Source organism: Mycena indigotica, assembly GCF_014461135.1.
Source record: "Mycena indigotica strain 171206Taipei chromosome Unknown Mind.scaff0002, whole genome shotgun sequence".
NCBI classification, from domain to species: Eukaryota; Fungi; Basidiomycota; class Agaricomycetes; order Agaricales; family Mycenaceae; genus Mycena; species Mycena indigotica.
In genome coordinates, this window is record NW_023503001.1 from 6,038,186 (window position 1) to 6,051,286 (window position 13,101).

Below are 13,101 nucleotides of genomic sequence, written 5' to 3' on the forward strand. Positions count from 1 at the left end.
TGATGATATTAGATCATCCAAATATTCTTAAATGCTTAGGGATATCTCTTAACTTTGGGCCACTGCCTTCCCTGATAACTCCATTGTGCAATCATGGGACAATTATAAAGTATCTCACTACCAATTCTCAAACATTGCAATCCAAGATCAGAATGGTAAATTAGTCAAATTAGCTGAATCTTGCTTATATGTAAAATAGACTATTGAGATTGCAGCAGGGCTGCAGTATCTTCATGAGCAAAATCTGATTCATGGAAATCTGAGTACAGTATGACACAATTATTTTAGAAATAAAAGTTAATATCTTGATATAGAAGAAAATTCTCATTGATGACTCCTTTCATCCTGTCATTTCTGGGCATTACACAAATTTCATCAACCACACATTAGGATTTCAATCTGTCACAGCTGCTGCATCAGTCTTTACTCTGCCTTTGAGGTTCTCTGCTCCAGAATTGTTTTCAGCTGATGTTGGGACCATGCTACAAAGAAGCATGCCTGCAGATATATATGCTTTCAGTATGATTATACTTGAGGTTTATTCTCTCTCTTGGTTTAATTTTCTGATTTATTTAAGATTGTAGATTATTTCTGAGCTGCCTCCATTTCATCATTTAGTAGCAGAGCATGCAGTATTTAAATATATCATCAGAGGAGGCCGACCGCTGCAGAGAGATTTAGATGCCTTTGTTACCCAGGAGTTATGGAGTCTTCTTTCAGGAATGTGGGAGGAGCAACCTTCAAACAGATCAATAATACAAGATGTCTTTGATTCTCTTACTACAACAGTCATGTGAGAACCATCTAATATTTAAATATTGATCTATTTCTAAATACCTCCTTAGGGTCTCATATCAAGACAAAGATTTCAACTTGATAGATGGAATGGGAGGAGCTTCACAAGCTACAATGCTATTAGGCAATACACAAAGTTTTGAGGTTTGCTTATTATTCAGCAAAGCATATTGAGTTGACTGTTTCTAATGTCAATTTAGCCAAGTCAAATATCTAGTGGAGAAGAAGCATCATTTTGGGCAAGTCATTTTTCAGAGATTTGGTTACTTATATACTTATAAGAAAGTGTAGCAATTATCTCACCCAGAGACACATATGGCCGACTTGACTGGACGTGTTAGCCAAGACCAACAATATCCATTTGCAGGAGGTGGAAATGCCAATATTTACAAAGGGAAATTGGCACGGGATGATGGGACAAAAATTAGAGTATGTTCTTACCCCAAGGATTAAATACACTATTTATTTACTTATACATCATCTAGGTTGCAATCAAAATGATCAGAATGACTGATGATGGGTCTGGCCAGAACGCCACTGATCCTGTGCGGATGCCCATGGCAATTTACCCATGGGCATTTTGACCTGTAGGTTACAATAACCTGCAGGAAACTATAGGGTCTTTTAACCTGCAGGTTCTTGTTTCCTGCAGGTTACGTCAACCTGTAGCTTACTATATGAACCTATAGTATCTATCAAAATTATAAAACCTGAAAAATGCAATTAAATTGAACCCTGCAAGATAACTTATGGACCTGCAGGTTACTGCAGCCTGTAGGTTCATAAAGCCTGCAGGTTCAAATAATCTACAGGCTGCAGTAACCTGCGGGTCACATCAACCTACAGTAACTTATAGCCTGCAGGTTACTATAGCCTGTAGGTTATAAGAACCTGTAGGTTACTATAGCCTGTGATTGCTGGCAATGTTTGTGAGCGGCCGCACAGTCAGCGCCAGAAATTGAGTGTATATTGATGATATATATTCTAATATGCACAAATCTATAGGTCAATAATGGTATACTGGCTACACAAGCTCTCACTGCTCAGCCCGCGCCCTCCCCCGACCCCAGCCATCTTGCAGCGCGTGTCCCACCAGACCGAGTCTACCCACGGCCATTCGCCGGCCTTAAGGAGCACGACGCTCGACCTGGGCACCAGGCCGAGTCTACCCCACTTCCGGCCCAAGTAGTGATGGCCAGGTTCGGTTCGGGTTTTCAGTTCGAACCCGAACTTAACCGGACCGAACCGAGGTTCGGTGTTCGCGTTCGGCCAAAGGCCTTTCCGAACCGAACCGGAGCTCGGGTTCGGCCGGGTTCGGGCTCGGCCGGGTTCGGGCTTTTGTGGCCTAAAAAGGCCGGTTCGGGGCCGGTTCGAACCGGGGTTCGGCGTTCAGGTTCACCGAATCCGGGTTTTGAACCGAACCGGCGGTCCGCGGGGTTCGGCCAAAATGGGCCAAGAACCGGACCGAACCGGACTTGGCCATCACTAGGCCCAAGGCCAGCCATTCGTCCCCATCGACAGCGCGCCTGGACGTCCGCGCGAGCATGCTGGCCTATTGCGCTCGGCTTCAGCTGATGTGGATGCAGGCGGACACAACTCACCGGCCACCCCACCCCTTGCTATTCTCGCCATCGTTCAGCGCGGTCCATCGGGCTGGTGAGCTCGGTGTCGGAAGAAGATGTCTGGTTGTGTGTCGGGGAAAACGACCAGAGGGAGATGGTGGGGGTTGCGGAAAGAGAAGCGGTGGGGCGTCGTCACATTGATTGTCACCGTGATGGCCTGCATGATCTTACCTACAGGTTCATGTATCCTACAGGTTCCTGTCTCCTACAGGTTACGGGAACCTACAGGTTACGAGAACCTACAGGTTACAGGAACCTGCAGGTTACAATGCCCATGGGCATACCCATGGGCATACCCATGGGCATACCCATGGGCATACCCATGGGTACGTGCACAGGATCAGAGTCGGTCTCGGTCTGGCCAACAAGAGGAAATCCTACGGGCAAGTATTTTTTTTTTTCCTACTGATAATTATAATATAATAATATAGAAAATGAAACGGGAGGTTGATGTATGGTCAAGACTCCAGCACAAGAATATTCTGCCTTTTATTGGGATCTGCAATGATCTTGCAGGTGCCCCATATCCTGTTATTGTCTCCCCCTACTGCAAATTTGGGAATGTTGCAAAATATCTTAAGAGCAATCCCAAGGCTAATCGCCAGGAACTGGTCCTTGGTATTGCATCTGGACTGCAATTCCTGCATGATTGTAAGGGCAACCCCGGAGGCCTGAGATCAAGGTCCTAGCAGGGGAGGATCCAAAGAGTGAATAGAAGTAAGCAAATACAAGTGAGGCTGACCTAGCAGGGGAGGATCCAAAGAGAAGAAACTCTAAGGGTCCGCCTGCTAGGTAGCGGAACTATATACTGCGCTCTTGACGCGCCAAGGTTGATCGTTGCTCCGTGCAGTATGCCTGCGCCATGTCGCAGGCCAGGTCCCAGGGGGATCGCCAGGCGGGGGCGGCGATGCGCCTGACGGAGGCGGTGATGCGATCACCGGAGTCGGAACCGGAGTCGGACCGGAATCGGGATCGTCTCCGAGGGGCCGAAAGGGAGGTTCCCCTGACAATGATAATGAGGTTATCCATGGAGATCTCAAAGTTGTAAGTGCATTTCCTGTTTCCAAAGTGCTGAACATAACAATACAAACAGCAAAATGTGCTTGTTGACAAACATGGAGTGGCCTGTATCTGCGACTTTGGGATTTCAAAAATTGTTAGCAGTCGCGGCTTCACAACATCCAACTTTGGGACTGCCTGCTACATGGCACCTGAATTGTTCTTTTTGATCGACGGCCCAGCGGACTTGCCAGCACCAGATCTGACAAAAAGCTCTGATATATATTCTTTTGGCCTTCTGGTTTTAGAGGCAAGTTGCATCAGGCATTGTCAGCTAGAACTCAAACTTCAGGCAGGTCCTTACGGCTCAGCCTCCCAGGGGACGTCCCACGCAACCTATTCTTTCCTGGGAGAGCTTGTTTGGCTTGAGCCCCAAGCAGGAAGATTATGACCCAGAGTTGGTCCCACCCTCTGTCTGGGCTATCTTGAGCATGTGCTGGTCTTTGGAACCAAGCCTGAGGCCAACAATTGCCTCTATCCATCATACGCTGACAGAGCACCTTGGCAAACCGACTTGAAATGGACCCTTGAAAATTGTACAATCTCAAAAGAGTATATACAACAGCTATACGGAAACAACAGCTAAGAACAAGTACAAGAAACACAATGGTAAGTGCGAAGAGAAAGATTACGGACCAGTCGGTCAATGCAAGTACTTCTCGTTCAGCGCGTGTACCTCTTTCGCAAGGAACGGCCAAGTCAACGTCCTCGCCAGCTCCTTCCGCAGTCTCTTTTGCTCAGCGTCCCCATCGGCATCGGCAGCAGCGCCAGCTCTCCTTGCGCGTTCCTTCGCCAACTCGACTTCCCACCCACACAAATTCCACATCAAGCGCATATTCGGCTGGATAAGCACGCTCAGCCGCCGACTGCGCACAATCAGGTAGGCGTCAACGAGCGGCAGCTCCAGATGCTTCATGACATAGGCGATCGTCACCGTAGCGCTTCTCGACACGCCAACGCGGCAGTGCACCAGAACCTGGCCCCCTTCCAGGCGGGCCTTCTCGATCCAGTCGCAAATCGGCGCGAGCTGAGGCTCAAGTGTGTCGATACCGTCGTCGCAAACGCCCTTGATATCCAACACCTTGATGCGGCCCGCCCGTTCTTCCATCCACAATGAGCCCTGGTTGCCTGGCCCTTTCCCAGCTATGAAATGCCCGTTGTGAGCCCGACACGACCCAGAATCGCACATGTCAGCAGTGGGCGCGTTGCAGTGACCGGGCGGAGGAATAAGCGCGCATTCGCCGACCGAGACGACATGTGTGATGCCCAAAGCATGCAGCATATAAGCGTTGGTAGCGTGATTTCTGAGAACAAGTGATGAGTTATTTTCATCAAGCATTTGAATCAATGACACTCACAGGTTACCAAGATATAAAAACGGCAAGACGCGACTGGGGAAGCTGCCGTCGAATCGGGGATCGTTAAACCACGACTGGTGGTCGCCAAAACTGGGTAACCACGGACTTGTTCTAGCTCGTGGTCGTCCAGAGCGCGGCTGAGATGTTGGGGGATGCGAAAGTGTATTCGGAACCGACGCGGAAACGGGCATGGCGGCAAACGAGACGCTTTTTGCTGGTGGTCGTCCATTTGGCTGCGGACTGGGTGATTTCGGTGTCGGCGCAATGATGGCAGGAGCATTTCTACTCTCAGCAGCCGTGCTGGCTCTCCTCATGATCCCATTAGCGGCAACATGCGGCTCAAACTGCTCCTTCTCCCGCTCTCCGCTCTTCATCCGTGCCTCCACTTTGCGCAGCATGCCCACCTCTCCAGGATACACAAAGAAACTTCTTCTCTTCGTAACTTGGAGCTCCAGGTACGCCTCCGGCAACGAGAGATGTTTCGAAGCCATGATCAACGACAAGGCCAACGGTGAAGACTCTGTGTACCCGTCAGATGAGTATACGAGAACTTTCAGCGGCCGCGATCGGGGGGCAGGTAGAGTGGGAGGTTGTGGTGTGGGACTAGTCAAACTTCTCGTTCTGGGAGTAGCGCCGGGAGGGGGAGAAGGGATGGGTGATGGGGCGGACGAGAAAAATGTGCTCGAGGGTGGGGCTGGGGATGTACTCCATCGTCTTCCATGCGAGTTGCCGTTGGGAACACCGTTAGCGTGTGACTCGGGCTCTTCGAGAGGGCGCAAGCATTTCTCGAGGAAGGCAAGGACTGGTAACATGGCGTTCATCGACTGGGTGGTATTGGGTGGACTGCTCGGGAAAGGGAGATGAATGACAGTGTTGGCATTGGGTGGTGGTCGAACGCGTTTGATGTCGCCCTCCAAGCGCATTTTTTCTGCCCACATGCTCTCTAGCATCCCGATATGCTCCTCCGCAGCGCGTAAGTGAGCCACACTAGGGAACGGAGCCATCTCGTGACACTCGACACAAATATCATAGCCCATTCCCGCGGCAGGGGGGTTGGTGGGAAGATAGTTGAAAGGATCTTGTGGATCAGGAACTTGGTCGCTCGGATGTGCCTGGAGAGGTAGACTCAATGGAACATCTCCCGAATTTCCTAGAAAAACTTGTCCCAAAGTCGGTCGCCAATGGCTTGCGGTTGTTGTTGTCGACAAGTCTTCTTCGTCATCAGAATCAGATCCAGAGGTTGCAGCTCTAGTTCTTGATCGTCGCCGGACCGTCAAGATCTCGCTAGCTTTCGTCAACTCCCTCATTTCGTCTCTCTCCCGTTGCCCAAAATCAACAGTGTTGGGCGCCGTCTCGGCTCTTGTATGTGCTCGAAGCGGAACAGCAACAGGGGCGTCTGGCTCGCCAGAAGAAGAATCGATTTGCATGCCGTCTAGTAATCTTGACCGTGTCTTGGCCTCGCTGCTTTCGAAAACCCGCATCATTAGCTCGGGAACCTCCTTCTTGAGCTCTCTCGAGTCGGCATCGAGGACATAGACATTATACTCCAACGGAGCTTCGTCTTCGTCGCCGTTTAGTCCAAGTTTGCGAAGTCTCTCCGCACGTTTGCGTTGAATCGCAGTGGCAAAGCGCTTGGCGAGGGGCACCAACATGCGCGAGCCCGACAGGCCTTTGGGCGAGTAGACGACAATGTCGGATAGTGTGGCATAGATTGGCTGGCGTTTGTGGTCAATTACGTGTGGGTCTGGATTTTTTGGGAATTGCGACTCACGACCTGGATCCCAAAGTTCCGTAATGAGATCCCGTCTGGCACACGAGCAGGACGGAACTCCCACTCCTCGGTTTCTTCGGCAGCTCCGTTGGTATTAGGATTAGCACTAGCGTTCTTAACTGCAGCTAGCGGGGTACTGTGGGTTAACGGAGGACGCTATAAATTATCGGTAAACGCGCCAACGAGTGGAATATAAGGATGCACCTCGACAGGTCGAATTAGTTCTCTGGGATGGAAGGTGCATGTGAGGAAGGGTGGGTTGAGAGGGTCGATGCCACTATCTTCTATTGAGGAAGGTGGTGAATGGGCTGAGTATTGAGAAGGAGTAGACGAGTCGGTTGAAGGAGTCATCGGTGGTGGAATAAGGGAGGTCGGAGGAGGTAAAGCACTAAAGACAAGGTCATCGTACGACACACAAATACTGGTTGAATACGCACATTTCCATAGGAGGCTCGCTCGTGGAGTTCCCAAGGGGGTCACCTCGATGGTGAACGGGATGCATGTGTTTGGCATTGTCGTCATTTGTGGCAGGGACCTCCTCCAGTGTTTGCACTGGTGGGTGGTCGCCATCGACTATTTGGACAGAAGAGTCAATGTCCATGTCGATTAGCTCGTCTTCTTCAGACTCCTCGTCACTGAACCCGTCGTCGCTATACCCTTCACCGTCGTCAACCATATTCGCCCCCTCAAGCTCCATTTCCTCCTCAGCGACAACCCACACTAGGCCACGGAACTTTGGCGGTCCTTTCGGCGCCGTAGCCGCAAAGAATGTGTTCTGAGCGTGGTTATCGCCCTCCAAGCCATGGAGGAATGGGAAGAGCACTCCGTCGGGTGGGTGGGCAAGGAGATGGGCGGTATGTAATGTAGCGAATTGGGAGGCGGAGATTACTTTGGCAGCGGGAACGTCGTGTAAGGTCGTGTACTGTTGCGTTTGCGTGCTGCGTTCGTCGTCCATAGCGTAGAGACAAGGTTGGTCGGGGTAGAGATGAGTTGCCTTTCCAAGAATGAATTGGATGGTCACACGGCCCTGCTTCGCGCTGTCACGCACCGCCTCGTGTTGATCCATCATTTTGACCGGCGTTCTGAGTATTTTCTTCATAAAGCCTGGACTTGGCGTCGTTGTTGCTCCAAGAGCGACCAGATACGAGGACAATTCTCTCCTTCAGAGCACAGACTCATATACGACACTCGTCCAATCTTACTTCGCCATGCTTTCGAAACCGAAGCCCGAAGCCACAACCCCATTTAGCATAAGCCATGTCCCGTTGCCATTTCCTCCCACGCCGCAATTGTGCCTTCGCTTCTATTTGATCTTTCGGGGTGCCTTCGCTTCGACGTCTGGCTGCGTTCTGGCCCTGGAATCTCTCTTCGACCTGACGCCATCGCTCACTCTCTTCCGTTGCTCGACACTTTCACGACGCAGTTCTCTTGTCCATCCCCTGAAAGCCGCCACGAAGTCTCTTATCGCACGTCCCGTGACCCAATTTCCAATCACCTTTCTCTCCACACAATTACACGCAATTCAGTTCTCTCCGCCGGAACAAACCACAATGCAAATAGAATTGTGGCCGCTGTCACTAGTTAGGGTGTTTCACCCGATCTCCGCTCATCCGGAACTGTCTTCCGGCGACAACCACACTGCGTAATCGTCGTCAGGCTGCTTCCCACCAAGTTTACTTCCATGGTTCCTGCACACTCTAGTCTAGGCAAGCCCATCAACACAAATTTCGACCCAGTGAAATCTAGGTATCAACCTCGATTGCATCCGGCTGAGCCACACCATGCAGTTTAGACATCGTGGAACGACAGAGAGGGTTGTCTCAGAATTAGATTAGATGAGGCAAACTCGATGACAAGTCGGCTTGTTTTGAAGATCTTCAGCTAGGCTAAGGGATTCAAACCAACAAACAAATTGACCAAGGCCACAACTATATCATAAAACCCATTATCATGTCAGACATCAGAAACGCGCTCATCAGCCATTTTCTCCTGGTCAGACGAGTCCACATTCTGCATTTGCTTCGTCTCGAGCGCGTGAGGTATCTCTTGGTCGCCGAAAACTGCATCCTAGGCCAGTTGAGCAGCGTTTATAAGCCTTGGACATAAGAAAATCACCATCTCTTCCAAGCTCTTGCCCTTAGTTTCGGGGAAGCTGCGTAGATCATCAGTTGCTGACAAGAACGCCGAGACAGGACCGACAAGAACAAGACAATGAATGCGTTGGCAATGTTTGTGCAGACAAAGAGAAGATAAAATTCTGGTGGCCGTTATCATGGCAGTCGAAATCGAGCCCAATCACGCACTATATTTCAACCTGCTCATGCCCAGCGGCGACACTTGCGAGATAAGCACGTTACAGGCCCCTATAACACCGTTAGCAGATAACAATTAATCATGGAAAGAACAGTCTACAATTCGCGCAGGTGCAAACAGCGGTCCCGATAGCGCGAACGCGCATTGGGAAACTAACAAAAGGTGAGTGGGGAAACACGAAAATGAGAGGAAGCGAACATTTCGCTCTGGTAGACCCACGAGACGGGTCCAAAGCTGATGCTGAAGAAGAAGGAGGTGAAGATCTTGACAATGGTGAGTGAAACAGCAACCAGAATTGTGCTGAACATCCATACGATGATGAACGCCACGCCTGTTGTCTGTGCTGTTCGGTTGTTCGAGTTTGGCCCTCCCCACTTGGCGTTGATAGCAGCCTCAATCGCGAGGGAGATCGCCATTCCAATGGCCCCTACACAAAATCAAGCAAATCTTTAACGCGAACTTAATATATACCTAGAATGAGCGGAGGTTTTCTTCCAACGCGATCCAAGACAAAGAAAATGAAGAGAAGAACAACAACTGCTCCGAGAGCGCCGTTGATTCCTGTTATCATCAAAACTCGGGGGCCACTCAGTCCCAGGTCCGCATAAACTGTCAGGATTCGTTAGCCTGACAAGGTCGTTATCGTCGGGCCTGGCACGCACGCGTTGGCTATGAATTGATCAGCACTATTCAGCATAAACAGTCTGACATACCTGAAAGTACGATGCAACATTAATTCCTATTCAGATGCTTTCAGAGCCGATTTAAGAACGCTAAAGTTGGACTTGCCGGTGAACTGGGTACATATTTGTACCGCCATCCCCGTTAAAGTTCTTCTCAGCATCGGCTTCGTCGCCCACAGGTCCGAGAATTTCGTGGAGTAGTGCGCTTGTTCATACCGAATTTGCTCTAGCCTATAGTCTGATTAGAGAAGCGGAGACCCGCCCAGAATAGAGCACGTACATTTCTGCAAACTCGAGGTCGACGAACTCTCGATTATGGCCATCTCCATGAAGCTGCTGCACGACCTTCCGTGCTTCTTCAATGCGTCCTTTGTCGACCAACCACCGTGGAGAGAATGGAAGGACGAACATTCTGACGGTGGTTTATTTCGGCACGGCAACGGGTGGCTGATCTTGCTGCTTACCCAACAAACAGCAATGCGGCGGGGATTATCTGGATGGCAAGCGGCACGCGCCACTGTGCATTGCTTCTGATGAACTGGCAGCCATAGCCCACCCCTGCGTGCAGACTTCAGAGAAGCAAGATACTATAGCGCGACGGTCAAGACACACAATTCGCAACCAAGAAACCGATGGCAATCATGACTGGTAGAATGTTCTCAAGCTTCTCGAGCACGGTGAACTGCGGGCACTCACATTGAGTTAAGCCTGTCAAGAACCCGCGCAGCTTCGGTGGGGAGATTTCGCTTTGGTATAATGGAACAACTGATGTCTTTAGCGCCGTTCCAAAGCACGCAACCCGTGCTCACCCATGCTTAGACTTGTGATTAGTCAGTACATAGGACAGACCGCGGAGGGATAAATATACTCGCCATCCAATTGCCAATCCTGCGATCAGCCGCCCGACGATAAGGTACGATACGTTTCGCGCGCCAGCTTGGAGGCTGCATCCAAGAACCGCGACGAGAGCCCCCAGCTGAATAGTTCGCTTCCGACCGATCCGAGTGGCTAATGAACCAGCAGCTGCGGCCCCGAAAAAAACCTTAACCTTGTCAGCACACCTGCCGAAGACGCGTAAACGACCACGTACAGCCGCCAGCAAACTAAATTGCCATTAGTATAAATCAGCAGGCAGTCGGACCGGTAGACTCGATGGAGAGGCAGAAATTGGCGAAAAGGAGCTTACCGTTGATTAGTGTTCGTCACGGGCCACCCGCGGGTAAATCCGGGGTGGCCCGCACCCGTCCCCGCCGATGACCCGGGCCCGTGGCCGCGGGTGCGGGTACCCGCGCTTTGGCTAGCGGGCCGCGGGTGGCCCGCTTTCCCGAGGCCCGCCCGACCTTGATGGTGGGCAGATGTGCTGTTGACCGGTCGTTGCCGTCGACCTTTCGCCTGACGACGGTGTCTGGGCTCCTCGGAGCTTGGCCAGACTGTTTTTGGGTGACATCTCGTCTTGCGACAGGCCCCGGCCCCGGCCACCGATCACCGGCATGCTGGCTAGCCGGGACGAGCGGGCCAGGCTGCGGGCCAGCGGGTTCAGGGCACCAGGCCCGCACCCGTACCCGCGGAGGCCCGTCCTCGCGGCCCGTCACGGGTCACGCCACCCGTGACAATCACTACCGTTGATACAATTGCACCAGTTATGTTGGGACCAGGCTGGTGGAAGAAGACCTGAAACCGGTCGAATTCGAGTGAGACCACCGATCCAATGATTCCAGAGTCGCTGAGTAGGCGTTGTGCATGTTTTGAATTCGTTGTAACCTCAAAACTTACTATCCTGGAAAATTTTCAGTGGAGAGTAAACTTGCTGGGAAGCGAAATACGCACCAAACAGAAAGCTAGTGTTGGTTCAGCATTTACTGGTATAAAGGATACTATGTCGACTCACGATCCCAGCGCGGAGAAGAGCGCAACCGAAAAGTTGAAGAACACGCCCATCTCGGAAGGTAAGAGAGCTTCGAGGGTCAAACTTGCAACATCGACGAGAGCGGCCTGGGGGGTTAAGTAGCTGCTGCTCCAGAGTCCTAGTGACAGCTACGTCGGGCCACGGGAGAGGAAGCAGGTCAGACGACGTACCTGTGGCAATAGAAGGGAACGCTATTCAATACATTAATACCAAAGTTGCAGCAGGAGAAGACAAACTTTGCTGGCGCATCAAGCATCTTGAGTTAGAGGTGTGATCTGCTGACGTGCGGTGAATAGAGTACAGTGTGCATAACGGTGCCTCGAGAGATGCGGGAGTCGAAGAATCTAGGGAAAAAACCCAGTGATAAAATTGACCCAGGCCTTCCGGATCTCAAACAGTTTGGGCAAGTGGAGCGAAGTAAGCGCAGTTGATTGCTAGTGTGGGCCTAACATGCATCACAGTTTCGTCTTGGGCTCCGCGCTATGATGGTTGGTTGAACCAAGTGATAAAAACAGACGCGTCACACGTCACGTTTATGAAAGCTTTGATCAATCAGTCGAATCCTGCGAGACTGGTTAAGGATTCTCGAGTTTGCCAGTGGTTCTTCGTCAAATTCAGACAATAATGCCAACAGCTGCCAACATACAATTACATTTAATTCAGGATTCATCTGACACAAACTCAGGCAGCAGGCGGCGCAAAGCGCACATCGCATCTGACGTACAACTCGTCGCTAAGTAGCGTGTCCTCTCCATCCTTGTTAGCAGGATCGAGGAACGCCGCGTATGATGGGCTGAAAGTGCATGGGAGAAGGTAGGGTAGCCGGGAGCCTAGGAACTTGAACACCATCCTCGTTGGCTAGGCTTTTAGATGACATGGCGAATAGCGCGCAGGCTTGACATAAAAAGGTCCCCCAAACGAGCGCTGGAGGCAAGAACTCCACAAATGCAAGCGCAGATCCACGCGTGAAGATACGACGGAAGTAAGTCGATTCTGGTATCTTCGAGAGTCTTCCAATTGTTGAAAGCGGCTGGGAAGAATTGGGCATCGATATGAAGTGGTGCTGCATCATGAACTGCGATTGATAGTGCCCCACGTCGCACAGGGGCACAGGGAAAAAATGTTTTTCGTCGACAGCGTGACTGTGACAAGGAGTGACGGAGAAGGGAAGAAGCCGATGAGAAGCGTCGCTGGTTGCGTCGCTGGGGCTGAAAACCCTTTGAATGGTGCTGGAAAATGGATAGGCAAGCGAGAGGGCATCTGGGAATGTCGTTTGTGGGGTGGAAATGGTGAAGATAGTGTTTTCAACGAGAGTAGCAGCGGAAAATGACTTCGGCGACGCGAGGAGGGGAGCTAATATGAGAGTACGAGGAGACGGGTTGTTTGATGCCCGGGGCGGATAATGGAGAAATGAGATATTGCTTGCTGCAGTGCCGCCTTGTCGAAGTTTATTCCTGAGGAAAGACGAATGAATGTGGGTCAGAATGAAGTATGTACCGACACGTACCAAGGAGGCACATTTCGCAGACGGTTTGTATCCCATAGGCCCAGTTTCTTTTCCGATATTTGAGGTGTTGTCGTAATAGACTCGATT

General features: G+C 51.0%; 2 protein-coding genes across 2 annotated transcripts; both read right to left on the minus strand.

Annotated features, from left to right (window-relative positions):
• Positions 1-4,119: 4,119 nt before the first annotated feature.
• Positions 4,120-7,704, minus strand: MIND_00288700 (uncharacterized protein; the record flags this gene model as incomplete). Its single annotated transcript, XM_037359750.1, has 5 exons — positions 4,120-4,780; positions 4,835-6,549; positions 6,606-6,761; positions 6,810-6,993; positions 7,043-7,704. The coding sequence occupies 5 exons, from the start codon at positions 7,702-7,704 to the stop codon at positions 4,120-4,122; spliced, it is 3,378 nt and encodes a 1,125-aa protein (XP_037224845.1).
• An 854-nt stretch (positions 7,705-8,558) lies between these two features.
• Positions 8,559-11,763, minus strand: MIND_00288800 (General substrate transporter; the record flags this gene model as incomplete). The annotated part of the gene is made up of 21 exons (XM_037359751.1): positions 8,559-8,672; positions 8,721-8,757; positions 8,805-8,862; positions 8,909-8,968; positions 9,018-9,070; positions 9,117-9,181; positions 9,233-9,345; positions 9,390-9,527; positions 9,581-9,587; positions 9,632-9,657; positions 9,708-9,832; positions 9,882-10,013; positions 10,066-10,159; positions 10,214-10,246; positions 10,298-10,373; positions 10,470-10,643; positions 10,692-10,704; positions 11,429-11,439; positions 11,490-11,625; positions 11,678-11,698; positions 11,744-11,763. The coding sequence occupies 21 exons, from the start codon at positions 11,761-11,763 to the stop codon at positions 8,559-8,561; spliced, it is 1,506 nt and encodes a 501-aa protein (XP_037224846.1).
• Between the last annotated feature and the right edge of the window lie 1,338 nt (positions 11,764-13,101).